At 48.4% G+C, this 27295-nt stretch overlaps 1 protein-coding gene and 1 long non-coding RNA gene across 3 annotated transcripts in view; both read left to right on the top strand.

Annotated features, from left to right (window-relative positions):
• The window catches only part of CCDC102A (coiled-coil domain containing 102A), a 33050-nt gene extending 6089 nt beyond the window's left edge, over window positions 1-26961 (top strand). Inside the window, exons 1-9 of one of the 2 annotated variants that reach the window (XM_077310021.1) lie at window positions 1702-2025; window positions 5038-5858; window positions 10137-10363; window positions 10501-10609; window positions 11422-11538; window positions 12840-13049; window positions 14318-14488; window positions 15618-15721; window positions 24325-26961. In XM_077310021.1, coding sequence (XP_077166136.1) covers window positions 5205-5858; window positions 10137-10363; window positions 10501-10609; window positions 11422-11538; window positions 12840-13049; window positions 14318-14488; window positions 15618-15721; window positions 24325-24451 — 1719 coding nt within the window. In that variant the 5' untranslated portion in view covers window positions 1702-2025; window positions 5038-5204 and the 3' untranslated portion in view covers window positions 24452-26961. Of the gene's footprint in view, window positions 1-1701; window positions 2026-5037; window positions 5859-10136; window positions 10364-10500; window positions 10610-11421; window positions 11539-12839; window positions 13050-14317; window positions 14489-15617; window positions 15722-24324 lie in introns of those variants that run through there. The other variant, XM_077310020.1, reaches the window with a different exon arrangement.
• LOC143823774 (uncharacterized) lies at window positions 17232-24292 on the top strand. Its single transcript, XR_013226576.1, has 3 exons — window positions 17232-20135; window positions 20534-21229; window positions 21366-24292. It is a non-coding gene; the product is annotated as an uncharacterized LOC143823774 (long non-coding RNA).
• Window positions 26962-27295: the final 334 nt, after the last annotated feature.

The following is a 27295-nucleotide window of genomic DNA, read 5'->3' as shown; positions in this document are numbered from 1 at the left end:
TTAAATGCTAGCATCTTTTTTTGTTTTTCTTTAATTCCCCTCCTCCTGATTTCTGTTCACTGTTGCCTCTTGGAGCATCACTGGAGTACTGGATGACGCATAAGGTACAACCAGCATCTTTTTTTGCCACTGCAGGAAATCCTCTTGCATTGCATGACAGAACCTTTGGACTCTGTCTTTGGCAGGCATGGTGGATGTGTTTTCAAACTTTCCCATCCAGCCAGGATGTCTCCCCACAGCCATCTGCTGCACAGAATGTTTCCCATTCTCCTGGCAGCTCCCCCTGCCCTGCCATGTCAGCTCTGGCGATTTATGTCCTCCCCGCATCCCACCCATTTAACAACTCTTCTCTTTCTCCCTGAAGCATTCTGAAAGATAGTCTAGTGCAGGGGTAGTCAAACTGCGGCCCTCCAGATGTCCATGGACTACAATTCCCATGAGCCCCTGCCAGCAGATTGACTACCCCTGGTCTAGTGGGAGAGAGGGCCCTTGATGTTAGGGACAGAGGATTGTTGATATCACCGATTTTTTGTCTGAATGCCAGAAAATGGGTATTGATTTCCTTTTCGGATCTTTGCAAGTCAAAATGTCGGCCAGGGTCAGCTCTAATGGTTGGGCTCATGGGAATTGTAGTCCATGGACATCTGGAGAGTCAGTTTGGCCATCCTTGGGCAAGATGATCTGTAAGGCCCTTCCCCACGAGGAAGCACTACCCGTGGCGATAACAGGCAGTAGCCCTTCTTCTGGCTGCTGTTTGCGATGGGGTGGAGAAAGTGGACTGGAATAACTTTTCTCTCTCTTCCATAGTCCTAGAACTGTGGGAAGGAGGTGGCAATAAGGTTAATGGGGCATTAGAATTGGAACAGAGAACTTGGATCTTCCAGAACTTAATCCAGCACTTTAACTACCATACTGAGCCCTTCTACTTAGTGGCTTCTGGAATCTCGCCTAGCTTCCCCCCCCCCCCCACCACACACTTTCAAACTAATCAGAAGGACTAGAAACTTGGAATTAAACAAAAGCTGAAACCATCAGGATGCCAAATTTCAGCTCCGGAACCTGATTTTGTGGTTGGGCAGGATTGTAGAATGTAGGTACTTGCGGGATTGTGTTGCTATGGACTAAGACAATTATTAGCCCAGAACCAATTTATTTTCAGACTAAGAACGGATTGCACACACTGCTTGCCGCTCGATGCGGCTGTGTCAAACGGCCATACAGATCAAGAATCCTTTAAGCACCTTTTCAGCCAGACTGAATACGAGAGATCCCCAATCCCCTCCAACTGGCTTTTTCTCCTGTGGATTCAGTATGGAGTCTAGTCTGTAAGGCACAGCTGGGTATGAACTGAGGAGGCTGTGAAGATCTCATTCAATTCTCAGCCTCCTGAGACTTGGAAGGGTCCCCCTGCTACTTTGGGGAGGCCTTTGCCTCTGGCCGTCCAGGCCTTCCTGACTGAAGAGCGGGAGCCTTCTGGACGGGAACGTGGGGGTGGAAGGGGAAAGCAGCCAAAGAATTTGGGTTGGGAAGGACGTGTCTGGGAAAGGCTCCCTTGTCTTTTTGGCCTCTGTGGGTGGACATAAATGCCAGACAGGCTCCGTGAGTGAGGGAAGGAAGGGGGGGGGGGAAGTAGATTTTCACATGACCTTCAGTCTGCCAAGAGGGCCGCCGGTGGATATCTGTGCTAGTGAGAAACAGCTAAGTTGCCCAGCAGGTCAGGGGACTGGAGGTCAAACCCGCAAGATGGTCAAGATGTTGAGATCTGGAACCCGCCATCCCCTGGATCAATGGAGCCTTTAAGGATTGGCGGAGGGAATAGTTCTTCAAACAAACAAACGAAGTCCAGTTGGGAGGGGGCAAAACTTTAAAATTTCACATCACGGGTCAAAAACCAAAGCTCGGACACTCCACCTTGTGAAACTGTGCAATGCTAAGAACTGTGTGTTTATGGAAACGGTGATAATCCAGACAGGCTGTGCACATTCCTTCGCTCCACCGGCGTTTCCGGGAGCCCCTAGGACTTGGGTGAGCTTCTTTTTTTTCCACAGTCCTCTTTTATCCCCTAGCCCAGGGGTAGTCAAACTGCGGCTCTCCAGATGTCCATGGACTACAATTCCCAGGAGCCCCTGCCAGCATTCGCTGGCAGGGGCTCCTGGGAAGTGTAGTCCATGGACATCTGGAGGGCCGCAGTTTGACTATCCCTGCCCTAGCCTCCGCCACCCATTCTTAGGTTCCGGCATGTCAAACCACAGTATCCACTTCAGCCCCCCTCCCACCCCTGGCACACACTCTTTGTTGTCCTCCCAGCAAGACTGTCTCTCTTGTCTGCTCCTTACCAAGAGTACACAGGCCTTCTTTCCTGAAATCAATATTTTTCTCTCAGGTGAGCTGCATTCTCACTTCCTCCAAAAAATAAACAAAAAACCCAACCCTGTGATGCTTGTCAACCTTTTGTTGTTGACTCTTTTTCTCCTCAGAAGTTGCAGGTTCTCTGCTGGCTAGGGGGTGGCTCAGAGATGAGAAGTGTGGGGCTTCCTCTCCTCTGTTCCCCCAACTTCAGGTCCCCGCTGCCTGGGATATATTCCATCACTGCAACAACTCAAAAACAACAGCTGGACAGTGGTGGTTGGTGGAGCACCTGTATAATTTTACTGCGTTTTATTATGTTTTATTGAGCTTATTGTTTTCAGTGTTTGTCTCACTGTTGTAAACTACCCCAGCCTATTTGCAGGGAGGAGTGGTTTAGAAACAGGATTCTAAATAAAGATCCCAGTCCCCCCTTTTTTAAAGCCCCCCACCCCATCACTGTCTCCTTCTTCCTGTTCCTTTTGACAGTAATTCTGAGGCAGTTTCTTAATTTTTGACTGCCTTGTTTGATTTAATTCGATATTGGCACTGGGAGAGGGTGATTCTACCAAATCATGCATCCTAATTTTTCCTGCAATCCTGGGCTTATGGACCTTCATGTCTCCGGCTAGTCTTGTTAGGCAGATTTTGCTTTCTCCCTGCGAGTGTACATTTCTCACTGAGATGAAACTTTAGGTTCACTTATATGTAAGATGCTTCTCCCCATGGGGCCTGTTTGCCATCTTGGTTAACAAAGATTTTTGCCTCAAGTTAGTAAACAATTTCCCCTGCGATTCTCCCTTTAACTTCCAACTGCTTGTTGCCTCATTTTAGACAGAAAGCAGAGAGGGAGTGCTCTGTTTTCTTTTTGGCCAGTGTGGAAATCGTGTGGGCCAAAGCCTGTGCTTTGTGGTTTCCAATTCCTTCTGCAAGTGTGTGTTTCTATTTGTATCCTGGATCCAATTGCCCCCCTTCCCCCCTTTTTCTTTCTTTCTTCCATTCTAAAAATTTAAACCCTCCTTCCCTTTTCCTCCAGTTATGCTGATCTCCTTTCTACAAATCCCAGGCCCAGTTCTAAGAGTCTGTTTGAGGGAGAGTCAAAAATAACACCTTACACCCTGTGTCCATAGCCAGTTCCTTCTTTGGAGAAACTTGCTGGTTAAAAGGATTGAAATGAGAGCCGATCCACACTTGCCAGTTGAGGATTCTTTTTCAGCCAGCTCCTGAGGACTAGCCTTGCAAACCTTGTCACCAAGGGTTAAAGCAACGGTGACCTCATCAAACGGGTGCTAGTCAGGTAATGGAATAGCAATTTTTAAAAGCCCTTCTTCAGCCTGGTGCAATACTTCAATCTGATGGAACACTGATAAGGAAAGAGTGGCGAAGAGGTTTTTCTTTTCTTTATTTAAGCCTTTGGACCACAGCTCACATTTTTATCTATTGTGGCTCACAACGCCATTCTTTTCTCATCCATTTCATTTTTAATTTTATAAAACATTTATTAGCCACCTTTCTACTTTACGGAACTCAAAGGCAGCTTACAATATAAACAGATGGGGCAGGAATCTAGGATACAATTTTAAAACCACAAACGAAAATCACAATTTACAGCAGCCAATAGACAGGAAAAAAAACTAAACTAATCAGATTTTATCCTCACAACCCCGTGACGTAGGTTAAGCTAGGAAACCCTGGCATGAGGTCACCCAGCCAGCTTGCGTGGCAGAGTAGGTATTTGGACCTGGGTCTCTCAGATCCTAATCTGACACCCTAAATTCTATACTATGTTAGGAAAGAAGAGAAAGATAGTCTAGCATATTTGTGCTCCAAATATCAGACTTCAGCCCAAACAGCAAGTCTGCCAAGATCTAAACTGGCAAAGCCTCAACAGAGGTTTGTGTTTGAACATGGGACTGGCTGGCCTCTAAGGCCAGGTTGCTTTTAGTCGCAGTATAAAGAAAAATGGCACAGGGAGCATGCAATTTGTTTCTTTTTTTCCCTAAGAACAAAAAGCAGTGAGACAGACAGACACTGTGAACTGATGGGGAGGGGGGAGTTAACTCTTACCTTCCCCAGTGCTGTGACGCCAGTCCATATCATGGCACCTCCCATGGCTGTTTTTGTTAAAGGCAAAACGGTGTTGTGTAATTAGATTGTCCAATGGAAGTTTTTTTGGGGGGGAGGGGATAATTCCCAATGGAATGCCTTGAACTTGCCCTCCATAGATGCTTATCATTCTGTCTACATAGCAGACAGATCCCTCCCTGGGAACTTTGCTCCTCCAGCTCCTCATCCTTAGCCATCCCTAGATCTACCCCTTCATGGACTCTACCTCTTGCTATGGTTTATATCTGTACCTCCATCCCAGAACCCCAGAATGAGGTAACCTCTCTCTCTGTCTCTCTCTGTCTGTCTCTCTCTCTCTGTCTGTCTCTCTCTGTCTGTCTCTGTCTGTCTGTCTGTCTGTCTGTCTGTCTGTCTCTCCTCTCCCTGTCTCCCTTTCTCTTCTCCCCCTCTATCTCCCTCCCTCCCTCTCCCCGAATATTCATATTCATATTCAGGTATTTCCTTTTTATTCTGGTCTTTGCATCTTCTGATTTCCACGGTTGCCTAAAACGTGACTCAGTAAGACACGTGCTCTGAGGCAATTAAATTATCTTTCTCTGACTTGTCACCTTTGGTACTTTTCAGGGCTACAGGATATCCTGATTCTTGACTGCCTGGTTTTTTTCGGATATGAATTTTGGAGATGGAAGACTGTGAGGCCTGTGATGCGTAAAGAATCCCATGAGATTTTTTCTTAAGGTTCTTACTGAAGAGCCCAGGGTGGTTGTAGATCCCTCACCACATGCCTCTTGATGGACGATTCAGCCGCAGTTGGCGTTACCCAAGACCTTGACCTCGACCTTGACCTAGACGAAAAAATGAGTCAGAGTTCCCGGTTGGCCGAATCGCCTCAGCTCTCTAAGAGCACTCTCCTCACCATCTTGGGAAGCCCTCAGCCTGAGAGGATGAGCCTCTCTGAGTCTGTGCCCCCCACCCCGAAGGGTGGCACCCCCTCGCCTGGGCCACCTCAGCTCCCTCTGCTGGGTGCCAGCTGCCTTGACGGCGACTGGGAGAGCCGTGAGGAGCTGCGCCTGCGTGAACTGGAGGAGGCCCGAGCGAGGGCCGCCCAGATGGAGAAGACGATGCGGTGGTGGTCGGATTGCACGGCCAACTGGAGGGAGAAGTGGAGCAAGGTGCGTGCCGAGCGGAACAAGGCCCGGGAGGACGTGCGCCAGCTGCGCCAGAAGCTGGAGACCCTGACCAAGGAGCTGACCAGCCTCAAGCGGGAGAGGCAGGAAGTCCTAAACGAGAACGAACAGCTGAGCAAAGAAGTGACGCGGCTCAAAGGGGAAGGCGGGGGAGAGAAGGAGCTGGACAACCGCGTGGCTTCCGAAAAGGAGAGCGAGGCCTCTCCAGAACAGGAGCCGGTGCGAGACGTGGGCTCTGAGAAGCTGCCGAGGAACAAGGTAAGAGGATGGAGAGGGGCCGCCCCATAGAGGGCATGTTGCACTAGTCCAGTCTTATGGTGACCGTAGCATGGTGGGTCATCGTGTACCAATCCAGTCCAAAACCTTATGAAAATAAATGAAATTTGTAAAAAGGTGAGTATTTCTGTTTAGCTTTGGACAGAAGCCAAATCCATGGATCAGGGAAATCCTGTGCTGCTTAGGGTCCCTTCTGACTTCATCAAGCAATGCCCACAAGGGACCAAGCCCTATGAAGATAGGTTGAGGGACTTGGGAATGTTCAGCCTGGGGAAAAGGAGGTTGAGAGGGGACATGATAGCCCTCTTTAAGTATTTGAAAGGTTGTCACTTGGAGGAGGGCAGGATTCTGTTTCTGTTGGCTGCAGAGGAGAGGACGCGCAGTAATGGGTTTAAACTACAAGTACAACGATATAGGCTAGATATCAGGGGGGAAAAATTCACAGTAAGAGTAGTTCAGCAGTGGAATAGGCTGCCTAAGGAGGTGGTGAGCTCCCCCTCACTGGCAGTCTTCAAGCAAAGGTTGGATGCACACTTTTTTTGGATGTTTTAGGGCTGATCCTGCGTTGAGCAGGGGGTTGGACTAGATGGCCTGTATGGCCCCTTCCAACTCTATGATTCTATGATTCTATGTTTTCAAACCCATTTTCACAATCTTCAGGACTAGAATCTTGTGGTTTGTTTGTTCATTTAAAAATGAAAGCTGCTTTTCAGTGGCTGCCAAACTCTGAGCTAGGGCAATCACAAAAGACACACTGTCTTGGTAGTCCCCCCAGTACCTGGTCTGGCAGTTGCACATGCAGTTGTCAAATGTTTTCGGGACAGAGTGAGTTGGAATTCTGCTTTATTTCAGAACAACAAAGAAACCCAGAGATGTCTTAAATGTTTTTGAGTAGGACCAAAGAGGCCTCCAAAGTGTTTTTATATAGCAAAGATCTTCTAGATGTTTTTATGTTGTGCTCAAACTGCGCCAAGGGACCACAGACCTTCCTAGACCCAAACAGGGATTACTGGAGTACTGCCTGGGTGGCCTGTCCCAGGGACAGATTTTGATCGGCCTCTTGTATCTCATCTCCACTGCCTTTCTTTTCATGTTCCAGAGACATTGGGAAGCATAGAGCTTGGCTTAGCAGTCACATGCCCAACCCAGCCGTGATGACAAGTCTCAAACAGTGATTGAGTACTTCATAGTCCTATCTCTACAGCAAATCTCTAGCTTTAGCTCAATGGTAGAGCATCTGTGTGGCTTGCAGAGGTTTCCCCATTTCAATCCCCTGCACCTCCAGTCAAAAGGATAACGCAGTTGGTGATGGGAAGAGACCCAGCCAGCCACAGCAGGCCAGAGTAGTTCACTCTGTAATAACCAGAAAATTATCTTTATCATTAGTTCTGGGTGGCAGTGTTGATAGATCTTAAACACTGGAAGATCAAGTGAAGGGCAATGCCTTTATATAAAGATTTCTGTGTCTGAAAAAGAATGATCAAAACAAGCTGAACCAGCGGCTTGTTGCTACACCACAACTGGAGAGTATAACTGAAATTAAGAATATTAAAACTGAACCTATTGGAATAAAGAATATCTAAGCTGACCACTGTGTGAAGAACTTCTATTCAAGATGCCTTTTTTTGTATATTATCTTAAATATGGGGCCATGATTCAGTCACAGAGCTCCTCAGCTCAGTCTCCAGCATTTCTTGTTAAAAGCATCCTTGATAGACCAGTGAACTGACTCAATACAAAGTAGGTTCATGCTGAGCCATGCTACTGAACCTTCTAATGGCAACCTTGCAGGTAGACATCCAGCAGGTGAAGCTTTGTCCTCCTGTTTATCCCTGTGCCCGGAAAAGCTTCCGTTGTCTTAATGACCGCTTACAGGGCTCTTGTGAAAAATATAACAGCCAGGCTTGGGAAATTTGACAACTCTATTCAGGGCCAAAGGATGACAGCAATGTCTTTTGGAGCTCTCCGGGATAAGTAGCAGTTCCCGTTTCGTTTGTCATTTTGCTTCCTTTTACCCACTGCAACAAATACGCACCTCTGATGACCAAAATACCGTGGAAGTTCTGTCTTTTAGCCTACTGAGAAAAAAGCAGCCAAAGCGAGATGTTTCCCTGTTCCACGTTTTCTGAAACCGCTGCCTGTTCCCACAAGGCCAGAAAAAGGGGCCTTGCAGTATCTTGTCATCCCAAATGACAGCATCTCTTCTGTGTTTTTGTGTCTCAAACAGCTTGCCTTTGATATCTTTCTGCCAATTCTTTGTTTAAAAAAAAAAAACAAACCTTTAAATATTTGAGGGGAAAAGACAAGTCTGTGAGAATGCCCCCAAAGTAACGGCACAGTGTCAATTTGTTTCTGGGAGGAGTCGGAATACGAAGTAATGAGACGGTTGCCAAAGTGAGAAAAATGCAGGGACGGGGCTTCTTCCTGCCATAAAGAGCCAGCTGGTACACATCAAAAGAAAATTGCTTGGCCTCGAAAGCAAAGGCCTCTGGGAGCTGATCGTGGAGATGATAATTTTGCATTTGCTGAATATAGATTGTCCAACCAGAAGGGGAAAAAATTCATTGTTCTCCGAGTAGTTAATGGTTTGCTGGATTCCTTTCCCCCGCCTGGGCGCTGGGAAGAATTGTTCCACATTGCCTTGGATGTAGGATCCAAGACAGTTATAGCTCTGTGGGTGCAGAGCTATAATCGGAGCTAAATAGCTGACTAATTCACCTTCCTGTTATATTTATCCTGGAGACCTGCAAAGAAAGGTCTGCCATGAGCCAGTGTGTGAAATTCAGTCTTCTCCACACTCCTGCCCAGATACTGTACAGGAACTCACCTGTCCTTAGGCCAGCAGCGAAATATCCCCCTCCCCACATTGTCTTTCATCCCTACCTTTGTACACCCACCCACCCCAGCAATATTCAGCTTCTCCTCCTCCTCCCTGGCTCTATGTGGGGTGCTTTCCACCTTGCCCAATTGTTCAGTTCTATTACAACAGCTGCACTGTTCTCCCCCACCCTGTTACCCTTTTTTCTTTGTTAAAAATGTTCATGAATATTCTGTTACTTCACAGCTGCTCAGCTGGCAGCTTCTTGCCGAGAGCTTGACGGGTAATAACACCTTTTTTTTGGGGGGGGGGTGTTTTCATATGCATTTCTACAACTATTAGAAATCAGAGATTGTTACACTGCATTTGATCTTAGCCAAAAATGCTGAGAAGCAGAGATTGCTAATGTTTAGGCAGCCTTAGAAAAGCAGTAGCTGCAAATTTCTGATATTCATAGGATATGCATATGCAACCCAGCCAGCATCCTGCCTTTTGTGTGTGTGGCTACAAATGACAGTGTAGTTATCTGGTTTTCAAACCTCACTTTTCCAGAATTCCTAGATTTCACTGTCAGCGTAAGAACAATTCCCAGTGGATGGAAGCATCTTCAACATGATTGAGGCAAACAAAGGTGTCCTTGCCCTGGTAGTAAACAGAGTATTATCAATTGGGGTTATCGCTAAACTACCCACAGGCTAATCTATAAACTGGGGGTGACTGCAAACCTACTCTCAGCTTCTGCCATCCGTCAGATGCTTATCAATCATTCAGTCAATCTGAGGCAGCCCTGCTTGTGAGGTTTTGGGTATCAAGACCAGAATAAGAACCAGGCAAGGGGTTGGATCCAGGCTAAAGGTTTCACTTCCATCAGCAGAACACAACTTTCCCCCTCTCCTGATGCAGCCCACTAACCTCCCCCAATTGCTGTTCCCGGGGGAGCCTTCAGGAATGGTGTGAGGAGCAAATTGGGGGTCTCTGGCAAGAAAGAGGAATTGGCATAAATTGCACTTCCCCTTCAAACTGGGACTCCCTTCAGATTGCCTTCACCACTTGGTCTGCCTTGATTCTAACAGCCTCACCCACCTCACAGGGTGTCTGATGTGGGGAGAAGAAAGGGAAGGCAACTGTAAGCCACTTTGAGCCTCCTTCGGGTAGAGAAAAAGCAACATATAAGAACCAATACTACTTCTTCTCCTTCTCCTTCTCCTTCTCCTTCTCCTTCTCCTTCTCCTGCCATCCCTGTATTGCATTATTTGAAATTGAGCCAGCAATAACACCCAGTTTCATGTGAAACCCTCCGATGTATAATAATAATAATAATAATAATAATAGTAATAATAATAATAATAATGTCTTGTAGTCCTGTTCTTGCATTGTGGCCACCAACATCTGAGGCTCTTCTCTCTGCTTTTCCCTGCCCTCCTTCCCTGCATCATCTGTAGTCACTGCAGGAGTTCGAATTGATGGAGAACCTTCTGAAAAGCAAGCAGGAAGGCTCTGAGTGCTGGGACCAACGGAGCTCCGTCAGTGTCCGCTCGTCTTTCACCCGCCAAGAAAGGAACCGTTTGCTGTGGGAGGACGTCTCCGTCATCGAGGAAGAGGCCACCAAGATCACGGCTCTGAAGCTCCGTCTGGATGAATCTCAGAAAGTGTTACTCAAGGAGCGGGAGTGAGTGCTGCCTGTGACATCACTTCCTCTCCAGTCACATGACTGGGGGGACATCTCTGGTATTCACAGTATTTTTTATGGGGGGAGTCCTAAGTGCTCGGGCTGCAGCTGTGAGCCTTGTCATCTGTCTCTTGCAGGGATAAGCTGTCCCTCAGCAAGAACATCGAGAAGCTGGAAGGCGAACTCAGCCAGTGGAAGATCAAATTCGAGGAGCTGAACAAGAACAAGCAGGAAGTCCTGAAACAGGTGGGTAACCTCCAGGCCCTGGATCCAGAGGCTGTCCTGACTTAGCTATGGTTGCAGACCCCTGGTCCTCTGTCACAGCAGTCACGTACTGCCACTATGTTGGCTGTGAAAGCTGTCCGGCCCTGCCTTGTCTGGCCTGAGAAGATGGGAGTTAAACAGTGTTCCCGTTCATCCAAGGTTTACCTGTAGCTAGAATGTTAGGTTTAAAGGTGGGACTTGATACACTGCAGGGTGTAGGAGGCTGGCTGTTATTCAGAGATAGCCTGACGCTTAGTGTATTGATTGGATTTCTACGCTGCTCAAAGTGGTTTACAATAAAACAATAACAAGCATTAATTTTATCTTCCCTTCTCCTTTCCACCTGCAGTTTCCAATATTAGTTCTTAAACCAGCATTAGGATCGCTAAGGAGGGTGGTGGTGGTGGAGAGAATCTAATACTTTAAGGATTTTGGTGTACTAAAGTATGTCTTTAAAATGAGCTAGCATTAACTTTCCACTGTTGATTTTTATTTTGTATTAGCATTTTCGGGAAGGTGCACCCATGCGCTCAGTTTTATACATAATTTCAAAGCAGCTTATTCTTTATCCTTTTAAATGTCTTGAAAGTACATTGAAACATATACACCTGCATCCAAGGGGAACCCTTCACAGGCCCAGGGAGAATTCCCAATCAGCACAGCAACCTGTCCTTACCAGATCCACACCTGCCAAGGGACCTCTCCTCCAGCCCAATCTTCCTTTCGCTTTTGAAGCATCGCCCTCTGACTTAATTGCAGCAGAGAGTCTCTAGCTTCTCTCTTTCTTGGTGCAGCTGAACATTCTTAAGGAGATCCACCAGGATGAACTGGGACGTATCTCGGAGGATCTGGAAGATGAACTGGGAGCTCGATCAAGTATGGACAAGAAATTGGCTGAGCTACGGTCAGAGGTGAGCATTAGGGTGTGGCACTTCACTGGATCCTCTAAGTCAGGGGTCGTCAACCTGTGGTCCTCCAGATGTCCATGGACTACAATTCCCACGAGCCTCTGCCAGCAAACGCTGGTAGAGGCTCGTGGGAATTGTAGTCCATGGACATCTGGAGGACCACAGGTTGACTACCCCTGCTCTAAGTCACTTAAAGGTCCAGATCCTCTAAGTCACTTAAGGTCTTCTGTCACATGTCCACTTGCCTCATTCAGATTTAATGACAACTCAGCACCAAAAGCCCATGGCTGGCTCTGCTATGACAAGAGCCTCTTGACTTTGTGGATTCAGTGTGTTTTGCTAGTAGCATGCCACCCTACAAATCCACCTCGAGAATTTGATGATGATTTCATGCGATCTTTTCAACCCACGGCGCTGAGAACATTTGCATTACTTTACCTGTGGTTCCTTGACATCTGATTCAAAACTCTCTGAAAAAATGGAGACGTGAGGTGTGTCTAAGGTTCCTCTTCAAAATAATGGCTTCTACAACTTCCTTTGGAAAATTAAGAAACCTTTAGGGGATATTGACCTTCCAGAGCCTAGGGAGGGTGCACATTGCACTGGGAAAGCTTTTTTTAAATGAATCCTTTGCGACTCACAATGCAGATTTCTACTTTCAACAATCCACCCTTGTCATGAGTACTTTTGCCAGACATCACATCACCAGCCAGCAATGTAGTAAGCCGTAACTTATACAGGAGGCTGTAGAAGCCCCGCATTCTATTACAGAGCAGCATAGAAACAGAATCCACTATGGGGGTGTGCAAATAGAAGTGTGGAGCTATGCGTCTGGGTTCTTAGTGGTTCTGACAGTTCTGCATGCTCATAACCTTGGATTGATTTGAAAGGGGGGGGGAACTTGCCTCTCACCCAAGCTGTGGGGTTATTAGGGACAGGGGGTACGTTTAGTCCTCTCCACTCACCTCTTTACTTACTCCTGTATAAGTGGCTATCACCATTCTCTCTTAGGGGGAGGTCATGAGATTTGCATTTAGATATATTAATGCAGTGGGAGCAAAAGAGGCCTTCTGGGGTGTCTCACGCTACCCCGAATGAAATAAGTCAGATACCACTTGGGTTGGTTGTAATGTGGATCTGCCGCTGGCCTTTGGTCTTAGCCCGCATGCTCCGTGTCTCAGTTGCGGCCCTTTGAGCTGGCCTGTAGCAACCAAAGGATAGTCTGTGAGGGTCACCAAGCTGCCTCTTCCGGGCATTTCTCAGTGGCCGGCCTGACCGTACCTCTGTCGTTTTACCTCCTGAAGATGGAGCGTCTGCAAGCTGAGAATGCAGCAGAGTGGGGGAAACGCGAGCGCCTCGAGACAGAGAAGCTCAACCTGGAACGGGAGAACAAGAAGCTGCGGGCCCAGATCGAGGACCTGGAGGAGGTCTTGGCCCGTAAGAGGAGGCAGACGGCGAGCGCCCTCGACACCGATCTCAAGACCATCCAGACGGAGCTCTTTGAGAAGAATAAGGTGACCTTTGCTCAAGTCCAAAAGAAAGAGGCTTAGCTGATTAAAGCCTTCTGACAACTGGGACCTGTGAGGTAGGACAGGGGGAGTCAACCTGTGGTCCTCCAGATGTTCATGGGCGACAATTCCCATGAGCCCCTGCCTGCTGGCAGGGGCTCATGGGAATTGTAGTCCATGAACATCTGGAGGACCTCAGGTTGACCACCCTTGAGGTAGGAGATACCAAATGAAGCTTTTTGGCTAAACCAGACTCGGGTCACCAGGACTAGGTGGCACCACAGCTCCATCCGGCTGAGTTCTTCAATAGTTAAAACAACCAAGAAGCAATACAGGTTGTCTGTTGAGACAGTTGTACTCCCCAGTAATGCTTCCCACAAGACAATCTTGGGTGTCTGCTTCAGGCCAATGTGCAGGTGTTCGGCGTGGACACAACCCACCAGGAAAGTCTTCTTTGTGTGCTTTTTGTCAGACGCTGGGCATCAGATTAGGAGGCAACCCATAAAGCGGCCTTGCTGAGCTGCCGTAAACCTGAGTCAAACAGTTGGGCTATCTAGGTCAGTAGGAGCAGCACCAAGGGAAAGTTCGGCAAGAAAGAGAGAGAGCCAGTCCGAAAATAGAACCGGCTTTATGAGGCCGCTGTAGGGAGACATGAGTGTAAAACAAACAAATGCCACATTGGCTGGAAGGATGCGCATGACTGGGAACCACTGCTTTAGCCTTTAAAAGACAAGCAAGGGAAACTATCTTTTGTAATCTTGCATTTGAGACAGGGGAGGGAAGGAGGCATAGCAGAATGCGGCCTCATCAGATCTCAGAAGCTAAGCAGGGTCTGCCCTGGTTAGTGCTTGGAATTCATTGCAACCAAGGCACAGCCCTGGACTGCTTGCATTGGAGAGTGCCCCTGAATTAGAAGGAGAGGTTCGGTGGCTCAGTAGAATAGCCTCTGCTTTGCATGCGGAAGGTCCCAGGTTCGGTCCCCAGCCTCTCCAGTTAAAAGGAACAGGTAGGAGGCGATGTGAAAGACCTATACCTGAGACCCTGGAGAGCCATGGCTGATCTGAGTAGACAACACTGACCTTGATAGACCAAGGGGCTAATGCAGTAAAAGGCAGCTTTTGGTATGTTGAAGGGTAGATCAAGAAAGCGCAACACTGTTTTATTCAACGTATATCTAAGAGGAGGGAGTGTGGCGGCTTTCCGTATTGGCAATGTGGTTCTGTGTGGCTCGGTTTCCTCGGGGAAGCCCTGGTCACTGAGTTTGCTTCTCTCAGGAACTGGCCGACCTGAAGCACATCCATGCCAAGCTGAAGAAGCAGTACCAGGAGAAGACGGCCGAGCTGGCCCACGCGAACCGGCGTGTGGAGCAGCACGAAGGGGAGGTGAAGAAGCTACGCTTGCGGGTAGAAGAACTCAAGAAGGAGCTGGCCCAGGCAGAGGACGAGGTAATCCGCGTCTCCATTCACCTCTCCTCCCTCTACCTCAGGGGTAGTCAACCTGTGGTCCTCCAGATGTCCATGGACATCTGGAGGACCACAGGTTGGCTACCCCTGCTCTACCTCATTCCTAAAACATTTATTTAGGGACCCAGCCTGAAATCTAGCTGTGAGCACATGTCCAAGCTCCATGTTGGAGGCCAGCTTCCTGCAGATCTCAATGATGAAAGTAATCACGGTGGCTCCCGGCTGCTTTCCTGGGATAACTCAGGGGACTTCAGAAGCTTTAAGGAAGGAGTCTCCAGCCTTCTTGAGCCTGTGGTCACCCTTGGGATTCTGCCAGGGTGGTGGGAGCAGGGCCCCAACGGCTGCTGCAGGAGCTGGAGACAACCACAAAACGGCTGCTGCAGCTTACCTTCAGAAATTTTGTAAAGATCCTTGTGCTGCCGTGGCAACAAACGCTGAAGCAAGTGTGAAAAAAAAATCAGCACAGCCAATCAGATCTCCAGTGACCAGTTAGAAGCTTTGCTAGGCAAAAGGTCCCACCACATTTTCTAAAAACACTTGGTGGGTGCCAGGAAGGGTGTCTGCAGAGGCTGTGGTGCCCATGGGCAGCACATTGAGGACCCCTGCCTTGTAGGGATTGCAGTGGGCATACCTGGGGGAACGCTTATTTTCCCCTTAGCCTAAAGGTGCAGGGGCCAAGATCTGCTAGAATCATAGAACAATAAAGTTGGAAGGTACCTCCTGGGTCATCTAGTCCAACCCCCTGCACCACTCACAACCCTATCGCTCATCCACTGTAACCTGCCACCCCCTTAAGCCTTCACAGAATCAGCCTCTCTGTCAGATGGCTATCCAGCCTCTGTTTAAAAATTCCCAAAAATGGAGAACCCACCACTTCCCAAAGAAGCCTGTTCTCTTTGGGATTCGTTCAGTTGACATAGATCCAAAGCAGGGCTGTTTTTTAAACGGTTCCCCCTAGAAGGCTGCTTAATTATGCCTCATTTACTCAACTGGGAAGTGGCTGCTGACATCCGGGTGTGCCACGAGATTATTTGGAACAGGTGTGTGGGGGGGGTGATTTTTGCTCTGCTCGGCTGGAGCCCTCCTGCATGTTCTTCTGTCCATTTTGCAGCTCGACGAGGCTCATAACCAGACACGGAAATTGCAGCGGTCGCTCGACGAGCAGACAGAACAGAGCGAGAACCTCCAAGTTCAGCTGGAGCATCTACAATCCAGGTAGGGTGGAAGTGGCCAAAACAGCTGGTAGTCCGGGGGGGTGGAGAAGAGGATGGCTGGAAATGGAAGGAAGAGAAAGCAACAGTGGTGAACTGCCCGGAATTGGTTGCAATCAGGATCTAGCTAGCCGCTACTTCAGATCAATTAACCCTACTCAGCCTCCAAAGAGATGGATACATTGGCTCCATCATACTGGCTGCTTTGATGGGACTCCCCCTTCTTATTTGCAGGGAACAGTCTTTGAAGAGTCCCCACCTGTCAACGTCTTTGGCATTCACAGCAATTAGCTAACTTAAGCCAAACCCATGGATTCTTTCTATAGATCTTAAAAGCCACATTAGTTACGATGGGAGAAGCCACAACTGTCAATCATGGAGAAGAGAAAGAGAGCGAGTGTGTAGGGGGTGGGTGGGTCCTACATCAAAAGAGCAGCACAGATCAAGCAAGCTGAATATCAGCCTCTCCCTGCTGGCTGAGATGCTGCAAATTGACTGGAAGGGGGAGAAATGCTCACAGCTGGGGGGGTGGGTATGGCAGAGGAATGGGCAGGATTTAACTTTTTAAAATCTGCCCTTCCTCAGGGAAGCAGGTTGTGTCTGTCCCTCTCTATTTTGCACTCCCTACAACTCTGCAAGGTCGGTTAGACTTCCTGGGAGAACACTTCTTTTCCCTTAGTCTGAAGATTTAGGGACCAAGAAAGTGATTAGCCCAAGGTTATCTAATGAAGATCCTTCCAGCTCTTTCATTCTTGCAGCAACCCTTAGAGAGGGGGAGAGGGGGAGGGGGAGGGGGAGAGGGAGATAGATTGGCCCATGGTCATCTACCATGCAATCCTAAGTAGAATTATACTCTTCCAAAGCCATTGAGGAAAACAGGCTCAACACTGCTTAGGATGGCACTGCTAGGCAGGTTTAGATTCCACCAGCTTGCATGTGGATGCATTTTGTTGGATGGATGTCATAAAGAAGAGCTGGCTTTTGGTACCCCGCTTTCCACTACCCAAAGGAGTCTCAAAGCGGCTTACAATCGCCTTCCACTCCTCTCCCGACAGCAGACACCCTGTGAGGTAGGTGGGTGGGGCTGAGAGAGCTCTGAGAGAACTGTGACTGGCCCAAGGTCACCCAGCTGGCTGCATGTGGAGGAGGAGTGGGGAACCAAACCCTAGTTCTCCAGATTAGAGGTCGCCGGTCTTAACTACTACTAGACCTCCCAGGCCAGCGACCTGGCTGTCAGGTGGAGGGTGCTTACAAGGTGTGTGTGCAAAGCACAGCAAGAAAGTAGCTCCCCCGTTCCAGCTCTCTTTTGCAAGGAGTCCCAGATTAGATCTCTTGGGATCCTGTAGTGCAGGGGTAGTCAACCTGTGGTCCTCCAGATATCCATGGACTGCAATTCCCATGAGCCCTTGACAGCGTTTTCTGGCAGGGGCTCATGGGAATTGTAGTCCATAGACATCTGGAGGACCACAGGTTGACTACCCCTGCTGTAGTGCACTTCCTTCTGGACATGAAGACGCATTGTCCCACCTTGGAGTATTCCAGAAGGGCAGCCGCTAAGTTCTATTGCAGCAAAAAAAAAAACAAAACAGGAGTCCCACTGGCAAAATGAAGACAAACAACGTTTCTTCCAGCAGGAGCTTTCATGACGCGAACCTTGATAGCTTCCAAGCAGCACGGGTTGGATAGGGGGCTGAACCCCCCCCCCCCATTTAACCTCCCAACCTCCTTTGGATGAAAGTGACAGAGAGAGATGGTGGGAGGGTGACCGAGGACTCCCCTTCAGCCCTCTCCATTTCATCACAGCGCTGCTTCTCTGATAAGGCATGACGTTCCCTCTCCCTCGCATCCCCTCCCTCTCTCCCTCCCCATCAGCAGCCCGCTGCTGACAGGTAAGCCCCTGGGAGACAGATTGCAGCAATTTGAAGAGTTCCCCTTGATGCTCCCCTGCAATTTATCAGTGAAGAAAACTCACCCACCTGGCTCCCCACCGCCTACCCTCCCCATCCCCTTGACACAATCTTCCCTACCCGGAAAGGACTCAGCCGAGGGCTTATCTCAGCCGAGGAGATAGGAGCTTTTCCAATTAGCCTCGTTATAGTAGCACTCAGAGCTAAAAGCGTGGCAATCATCTGCGGATCTTATAATTTACACACACAGCCCATCTGCATGTTGCCTTATGCCGGCAAAGGAATACAGAGGGACTGCTTTTTTGCAACAGCAGAATATAAGAGCCCGAAAGACGGGAAATTGAGTGCTGGGGAGAAAGAGGAAGGTCAATGCTGAAGGGAGAGTGCCTGGATTCAAAACTGAGATCAGCCCACTGGTGACCTCAGTCCAGCCACAGACTTTGGTAAGAGTTCATGTGAAGCTGCCTGATGGTCCATTATGAAGTCTTCCTGTCCCCTTAAGTCCCTGCTGGCCTTGTTGACCTGTCCCCTTGGGAGTTTCCTGATTCCAACTGCATTTCCAGGTGTGTAGGAGAGCCTAGCTCGAAATGGCCCCGGAGATCAGAGGAGAAACACACATGGTATAACACTGCATGTGTCAGTCGTGCTGGAATCATAATCTCTGAAGTGGGACTTGTAGCTTAAGGGATGTTACCCACAGGGGACCGTGGAATACAGAGCATTGCTGTCAGAACAAATCCCTCAAGATCTCTCATGCAAGCGAACCAAGCTAGATGGTGCAGAGGAAGCCGTCATTCCCATCCTCAAAAGAGACAGCAGGAACTTTCCCAAAACGCACCAGGCCAACAGCGAGATCCCAAAAGCTATTTTACACCCATGCATGGAGACCACTCTGTTCCTCTGCACTTGATTGATGGTCAGTAGAAGCCCCTGTCCACAGCTCTTAGTGCTGAAGAGGCAAGCCACTTTGAAAACTGAACAGCGGCTTGCCTCAGCAAGCAGTAGGGGTCTGGCAAAGAACACTTCACAGGAAGATCCAGCCGCACTCAAAGTGTTCTTACTCATGCACAAATTGCTGTTTTGGATTGCAGCACTCAACTTTGTCAACTAAGAGACAAACAGAGAGCCAGCTTGGTGCAGTGGTTAGGAGTCCGGACTTCTGATCTGGTGAACCAGATTTGATTCCCTGTTTCCCCACATGCAACCAGCTGAGTGACCTTGGGTTTGCCACAGCACTGATAAAGCTGTTCTGGCTGAGCAGTAATATCAGGGCTCTCTCAGCCTCACCCACCTCACAGGGTGTCTGTTGTGGAGAGAGGAAAGGGAAGGCGACTGTGAGCCATTCTGAGACTCCTTCAGGTAGAGAAAAGTGGTATATAAGAACCGACTCTTCTTCTTCTTCTCCTTCTCCTCCTCCTTCTCCTCCTCCTTCTCCTTCTCCTCCTCCTTCTCCTCCTCCTCCTCCTCCTCCTCCTCCTTCTCCTTCTCCTTCTCCTTCTCCTTCTCCTTCTCCTTCTCCTTCTCCTTCTCCTTCTCCTCCTCCTCTCCTTTAATGAACACATGAAGCTACCTTATAGGTGTGTCAAGCTAGTGGTCTCTCGTAGACAGAATGATTGTCCAGGTTGGAACACCTTCCCCTTGAGGTGTGAGTATGGGGAAAACAGCCCTGAGAAGGCAAGAGAAGGTAGAGGAATTGCCTGGAGAGGCTGAAGCTGGCCTTGGAAAGCTGTGAAGTAGATAGGTCCGTGGAGGCTCTTCCTTGCATATATTCCTCTCTGCCACTGGGGGGTGATGAAGTTCTCTCAAAGAAGGACCCCTCTGATTCCCCCATTGGAAAAAAGCTGGCCTAAGAGCAATAGCTCTTTCCAGAAGGAGAAATGACAGGTTGGGATCAGGTTAGAGCCACATACCCAGCAAAGTGCCTTTAAGAGAGACTCTCGTTTTTATTGCCTATTAAACGTCTTCTTCTTTTTTTTAATTTGCATGTGTGCTTCTCTAGCAATAAAACGCTGAGATGCATGCCAGACAAATCGATCCTGCTCCATCCAAAGAGCCTTTGAAGAGGAGGCAGCTGGGTATTTTATTTTTTTTAAAAAATGATTTTTATCTTCTTTTATTGGGGATGTTGCCATTAAATCATATGAGAATAATGGAGCCTCCTCATCCCTCCCACCCTAGCAAATCCCACCACCCTCTTTCTTTAAATAATTCATGCTTTTTCCCGTAAAAAAAAAAAGTAGAAATCATTATAGCTGAGGTATACTCCATTCAGGGTCTGTGGCTTTGGACTGGAAAACTGATGCATATATTTTTCACTAGAGAATTCAGGGAAGATCAGGGTTAATTATGCTGAAAATATCTCGTTGATAATACAAATTAGGTCCCCATGAAAGGAGTAGAGAGTCTGGCCACCTGCCATGTTTTTTATAAAGTAGCATAGAATTCAGGAGCTGGGAAACTCCACCGAGACAGGCCCAAATTCACAATCAGGGAAATATCTTTGCACACAGTGTTGTCCAAAGTAGGGGTAGTCAACCTGTGGTCCTCCAGATGTTCATGGACTACAATTCCCAGGAGGCCCTGCCAGCGTTTGCTGTTAGAGCAGAATCTCTCAACTAGGTTTTTGTGAAACTCTGGAAGAATCTCTCAATTGGGTGGGAGTTGATCAATTTTTAATATATATTTTTACAATTGTTAAATATTTATTGGGTGATATATGACCATATATAATGTTGACCTGCCCACCCAACCCCCACAAAAAGGCCAATAACGGGCCTGGAGGGGATGGGAAGGGGAGGGGCCCTGGGTTGACGTGTCCACAGCTCTGCTTCCCAACAATATTCTGCGTTCTGCATTTGCTGGCAGGGGCTCATGGGAATTGTAGTCCATGGACATCTGGAGGACCACAGGTTGACTACCCCTGGTGTAAATGAAGCCCCTTGGCCCAATTTTTCCATCTTTCTGAGAAAGGTGGTAGTGCAGAAAACACAAGACTGAAATTGGAGGTTCTAGAGTTGGACTTCTGGAATGCAAGTACAGAAAATAAGCAAAAGCATGTGTGTGTCTACTAAAGCTGGGACTTTGGGATGAATTAATCATACTGGTTTATTTTCGTTTATTGTCTTGCTCTCTCACTGGGATTCAAGGCAGATTGCTCTTCTTCATTTGAAAGACATTGTCCCTATGCTACATAACAGCAAAACAGAGGGGGGGGGGAACAGTCTTTCAGAACTTACAATTTTGTGTCCATTTTCTCCCATTTAACTTTGATAGAAATGTGCTGTTTTATGTTGTTTGTGACCATTTTCTGTGTTCCTGCAGGACAGGTGTTGTTTCTTTAAGCCGTAAAATAGCTCTCCTGCTAAAATACCGTACGTTAAATCTTTTATGGGCGTGTTCCCTTTTTTATTTATTTATCATATTTTGATGCATCTTGCATAATTTATCCTGCTTCTCTCTTTACTCATCTTCCCACATTTTCTAGTCAGTTTTCTCAGCATTAAGGGCTAGTGGGAGAGGAGACGGACAATAATAAAAGTAGAGTTCCTTGTGAGGTATTTGGGCCCTGGATCCTCCAAAGCCTTGATAGTGACTGATCCAGGACGGTTGTGGTCTAGAACAGGGGTAGTCAACCTGTGGTCCTCCAGATGTCCATGGACTACAATTCCCATGAGCCCCTGCCAGCATTTGCTGGCAGGGGCTCATGGGAATTGTAGTCCATGGGCATCTGGAGGACCACAGGTTGACTACCCCTGGTCTAGAATGCCCAACCTCCAGCAGGAGGCATAGTTTGCACTGCTACCTGGTAAGGATGGGCAGTTACCTGGAGCCCACCAGTTTTTGAAGGGTCTGCTCAGAGTGAAAGCCCCATCCAAATCTGTCTGCTGGGCAGGCTTGTGACTGATATTTTAATTTGCTGCCTGGTTTTCAGTGCCTGAGTTGATTGCTGACCTAGGCAACAAACACATCTCCAAAGCTAAATCAGTCCAATACTGCTGTGGCTGGGGCAGGGAAGTGCCGAGGACCTGTTGCAGGGTCAGCTCCTGGTCTTGGGGATGTTTGTGCCAGGCACCCTCAGTAGACCTTTGAACCTGGAATGGCTGGCTCTGCAAAACCCAAAACTCTCTGTGTACCTCTAACCTGAGTGTCCTTTGCAAAGTGAGGACCTGGGGATGCTGCTAAATGCCTCTGCTTCTTTAGAGTCAGCCCTGACCTGTTGCAAGGTGAAGGTAGAGCAGGAATACACAGACCTCCCTTCACCCCAGCTGATCACCAGCACTGCAAAGATGCAGTTTTTGGAAGCAGAAGGTTATCCCTGCCTCTTTGGCGGATTTGTACAAAAAGCACACCTGATGTGAGAACTGCTCTTAAGCCAGCAACCAGCTTGTTTTTAGGACATGTTTCTAGTATCACGTTATCTCTGATTCTGTGAAAGTTCGAGGGGGTGGCAGGTTACAACGGATGAGCGATAGGGATGTGAGTGTCCAGCATAGTGCAGGGGGTTGGACTAGATGACCCAGGAGGTCCCTTCCAACTCTATTATTCTGTGATTCTATGACTTTTGTATGGCAGTTGAGCACAGGATGAGTGGGGAGCTTTCTGGGAATGGCTGTGAGTAGATGGTTCCCCCCCCCCCCCAAAAAAGCCCCCGTGCTCCTGTTTGGTTGAAGAGCTGGGCCTCAACCTCTGTGGACACAGCCCTTGAGATGGGTGATGGTATCAGCTCATCTCCCCCCTAGCCTGCCCTGCCCTTGGCAAAGATTCCAGATACTAATATCCTGTCATTATATACTCCAGGTCTGGGGGAAAAAAGGCTTTAAGCAATCTTCCCTTGCTTGAATCAAAAAGTCTATTAAGTGCTGCTTGGAGCCTCTGAGGGACCGCCTGTCGGAATTCGCCTTTATCAGCATAGAACACCCACTTAGTTGGACGAGGTTTGGGCCAGGAAGATAGCTATCGTGGTGCGGAGGGAACAGGTTTATTTACATCTGCTGGGCTCTATTGGGAAAAGGATCGTTCCTTGCGGAGAGCCTAAAGTGAAACAAAGGGGGAGGGAAATCCATGGAATATTGATTATCTGCAAAAAATCGCCACTCCCAGAATAACTCCGGCTGGGGTCTCTCCTCCAAAGGGGGGATTATCTTTAGGAAAAGCTTTCTGCGCAGCTTGGAGGCAAGAGAGAGGAATGCACATAGCATCTGCCAGCCTTCTTTCCCCCATGCTGGGAGGGGATCTCAAGCCAAAGGGGAGATTTCTGTGTAGTTAGCTGAGATGAGAATCATAGAATCATAGAGTTGGAAGGGACCTCCTGGGTCATCTAGTCCATCTAGAAGGGACGTTTCATTATCATAACTTAGTGCAAGCTGGCTATCGGCCATGAATTTGTAGGAAATGGGTTGTGGGTAGAGGAATGTTGTTGTGATAGGACATGAGTGCTTTTGTCTTTACAGAAAAGGTGCTTCATGTGGGGCCAGCGCCAAGCGGCAAGATGGACATGTGGGTCATTTCCCCACATGCCATTTCTCTTCTGCCCTCCCCCAAATCCCTTCCATTTAAATTTGACTCCCATTTCACCATGCTTGGATTCTAAAACTGGGGGACCTTCTCTTCTGGAGACCTGCCCGCTGTTAAAGTGATATGGATGGAATGGGAGCACAAAAAACCTTCTTCTGTGTGCCTTGAGGGCCACACCTTGAGGGTGTGTGGGAGGTGAACACACACCAATTTGCAAAAGATGACAGGGCATGTCATAGAAGCACCCTGTTGCTCTGTCGAAGTTTTCTAGCCCTGAAGATGGTCCATTGATATGTGTGGAGTGTGGGATAGGGTCTCCAAAGGACCTGATGTGATCCCCGAGAGTAGGGGTCCCCAACCTGGTGGTGGTGAGTCTTATGACTCCCACTCACCCCTGTCCTAGCAACCACCAAGCGTCTTTATGAACTGGGTGGGGCGTTTGCCCAGCAAGGCTTCTGACTGATCATTGGAGATTTGATTGGCTGGGCAGCTTTCTAAAAACATTGCTTCGGCAACAACTGCCACCACAGCCACAAGAGAGCCAGTTTGGTGTAGTGGTTAGGAGTGCGGACTTCTAATCTGGCATGCCAGGTTCGATTCTGCACTCCCCCACATGCAGCCAGCTGGGTGACCTTGGACGCCCGACAGCACTGATAAAACTGTTCTGACCGAGCAGTGATATCAGGGCTCTCTCAGCCTCACCTCCCTCACAGGGTGTCTGTTGTGGGGAGAGGAAAGGGAAGGCAACTGGAAGCCACTTTGAGCCTCCTTCAGGTAGGGGAAAGCGGCATATAAGAACCAACTCTTCTTCTTCTTCAGTAATATCAGGGCTCTCTCAGCCTCACCCACCCCACAGGGCTTCTGTTGTGGGGAGATGAAAGGGAAGTCGACTGTAAGCCACTTTGAGCCCCCTTCGGGTAGAGAAAAGCGGCATATAAGAACCAACTCTTCTTCTTCTTCTTCTTCTTCTTCTTCTTCTTCGTCTTCAAGAATCTATACCTGTGATAGTGTGGCACCCATTTTGTGGCTGGCTCTACCACACTATGTCAGAATTCGAAAGGTGCTCATAGGCTCCAAAGGTTGGGGACCCCTGGCCTAGGCCTTACCTTTGATGCCTCTGGATTAAGCTGCAAGAGGCTGTTTGTGCACAGGAGCCAGTAAAACTGAATGTTCTCTCTCGGAACAGGCTTCGTCGGCAGCAGAACATCCCCCTCTTTGGAAAGATCCGCAGTTCGCGTTTTGGGCCCGACAACCCTGGTGATGGTGCCAGCGACCTGGATGAAGACGAAGACTTGCAGATCCAAGTTCCTTAACGACCGCCCAGCCCGGCAGTGGGGCAAGGCAGTTATTTCTTGATGGCAACAATGGCTTTTGGCCTCGACAAGGAGAACATTTCTTTTGAAGGAGGACAAACTTGGAGCTGTGAGAGAGGCTGAGGTAGAGGCGTCATGACCAGACCACGTTCTGGTCTGCAATAAGACAATTCGATGGCTGAGTCAAGACGGACTATTTCAATCAACTTCCCGGGCTTTGCATAGTTCCCCCTTACTCCCCAGCCCCATAATGCATCCCTGGTGTGGGAGTGCAAACATCACATGTTCATGAGCCTTAGGAACAATCTGCATTTAGAAACCTAATGTGGGAACCAAACCTTTGCCCACATCGCTCCTTCATCCCCCGTCCTGCTAAGTCCTTTCCGCAGCTGACGGACTCGTATTATTTCCCAGCATAACCCTCCAAACACAGTGCCTCTTAACTCAGTCAATATGCTTTTGCATTTATATTAGGAGCATCACAAGATGAATCCTGCCCCTTCCCCAGCCTTGCCTTGTGGGCAGGGAAGAAGGGGTAGATGAGCAAGGCCAAAGTCAAGGGAGGAAACCAGTGGTCTCTCTGGTGCTGCAGAAGCTCCTGCCACTGACGTGTTGTCCACAAAGCTGTGGGCACTTCATTCATTGTGTCAGGTCAGAAGACACATGCACCTTCGACGCGTATCAGTGTGAAAACAGCCTACTTTCCCACTGAAGCCCAAATTCACATTTGACAACCTTAGTGTAAGGAAAGCGATCTTCCTTCTGCTGCCTCGTATGCGAACGGAATTTGGTGGTTTAGGGCAGGGGTAGTCAACCTGTGGTCCTCCAGATGTTCATGGGCTACAATTCCCATGAGCCCCTGCCAGCGTTTGCTGGCAGGGGCTGATGGGAATTGTAGCCCATGAACATCTGGGGGACCACAGGTTGACTACCCCTGAGGGTGCTTGTGTTAAGATGGAGGGGAATTAAAATGGAAATTGTGCTTGTGTTAAGATGGAGGGGAGGGAGCAGGGAATGAGGCCAAGCACAACCCTCTGTCCTGAACAAGCCCAAGGTGCAAGGTTCTGCTCACGGTGCACCTTGGCCTCATGTGCAGAATGGCGCTCAGATCAAACCACCTGCCTGGATGGGATAGAGCAATTCCAGGAGACATCCTGGTCCCTCTGTGCTCACCCAGTATATGTACTTGTTTCTGTGCATAAATATATTTGTCTCTGATTGTATCATAAACATTGAGCTGACCAGGGAATTCTGCTACAGTTGGCACAGTGTACATACCGTGAACGTTTCCTTACTCTGGCCTGGTGCTTTTGAAGCCCCCTGGTTCTAGTCTCGCCACTTTCTCCCCACCTTAGCTTCAACCCCCATTTGCAAAAGGGAGAGGATCACAGCGGTCTACCATACAAGGCTGTTGTATGGATTGTAACCCGATACTCCACAGCCTCAAGCCTTCGGGGGGAGGCGGGGTATAAATATAAATATAATAATAATAATAAAAATAATAACAAGTGCTTTGAGCAATGTGGGTGGGGAAAGTGCCATCAAGTCGCAGCCAACCAACAGCAACTCTGTAGGGTTTTCAAGGTCAGAGACACTTTTCTCGGCCTCTGTGTCATAACATTGATGTCTTCCCAGGCAAAAAGTCACCAGGGCTGTCTCTGCCTAGCTTCCAAGATCTGTTGAGGTCAGGCCAGCCTGGCTGATCTGGACTAGGACAAGGTCCAAATGGGGTTATATTTGCCGCCCCACATGTACCACCCCATTTATATTTGGCCCATCTACTACTAACAGCCAATGCTGTGTTTGCATTGTACTCAGGTGGTGGGGACATCCTGTCCAGCTTCTATGGGGGCTTTTGTATGGGCACAGGTGCTATGGCACCGGAGTTGTCTCCAGCCAAAGAGGGTGTCCCCATCTAGTTTTCTGCAGGACGGCCTTCAGAGGGTGGAATTTGGGATCTACCCTGGGAATCCCTTGCTTGGTTTCATAAGACAATACTATTGTCTAAAATAGGCAGCACATGACCAACTTTAAGGACACAGAAGAGGACTGAAAGAGATCTTCATTTGAGGCATCCTGCACTCTTCCTTGTGTGGGTGTCGTTGGCTGACTCCTTCCTCTCGGGCTCACCAGCCTTCCTCTCTTTCTCTCCTTTCTTCCTCCCCGTCTTTCCCAAAGAGTTTTAAATATTTTTCGAGGGCGACATAGACTACAGGGACCCAAAGGAATCCTATTCAATCAGCAACCATCTGAGGACAGCTTGTTTTCTGCATGCAGGTGGGCGACTTGGGGTTCCTTTAGGAGCCTTTTGGGGCTTTCCTCATGCAAACCAGGGGTGTATAGGGGGGCAGAATACGTACCACTATATGTATACTGTTGCTGCTTGCCGGGCTATAGAAGGAAGTTATTCATGGCTTTGGAACAAGAGGTCCCTTCTGCAAATATTTTTGTACAACTTGAGTCTGGTAAGCAGTTCAAACAATGTTTTGTAATAAACTGGGTTTATGTTTCATGTGTGCATGAGTCCAGTGGATGGAGTTGGGTCTCAAAAGGGCCGGGTTCAGATCCCTGCTCTCAAGAGCTTGCTGGGTGACTTTGAGCATGTCGTGCAGGGCTCCAAATGTGTGAGTATATGAAGCTGACTTAAAATTCTATCTTCTGCATGCCAAGCAGAGTGTTGGAGACATGGCCCCTCCCCCCGAGCCATGGGTGCACATTGGAACACCTGCAAACCCTGCAGGGTTTTCTCTGGGGAGAAGTCTGCTCCAAGGAAACCCAGAACAATTTATTTTAAGAAAATAAGGAACCAGATGGGGCTGGCACAGGGAGCAGGAGCTCTAGGAT

This window comes from Paroedura picta, chromosome 14 (genome assembly GCF_049243985.1).
Source record: "Paroedura picta isolate Pp20150507F chromosome 14, Ppicta_v3.0, whole genome shotgun sequence".
Lineage (NCBI taxonomy): Eukaryota > Metazoa > Chordata > Lepidosauria > Squamata > Gekkonidae > Paroedura > Paroedura picta.
The sequence above is the reverse complement of the archived record's forward strand: the minus strand, read 5'-3'. Positions and strand labels throughout refer to the sequence as shown.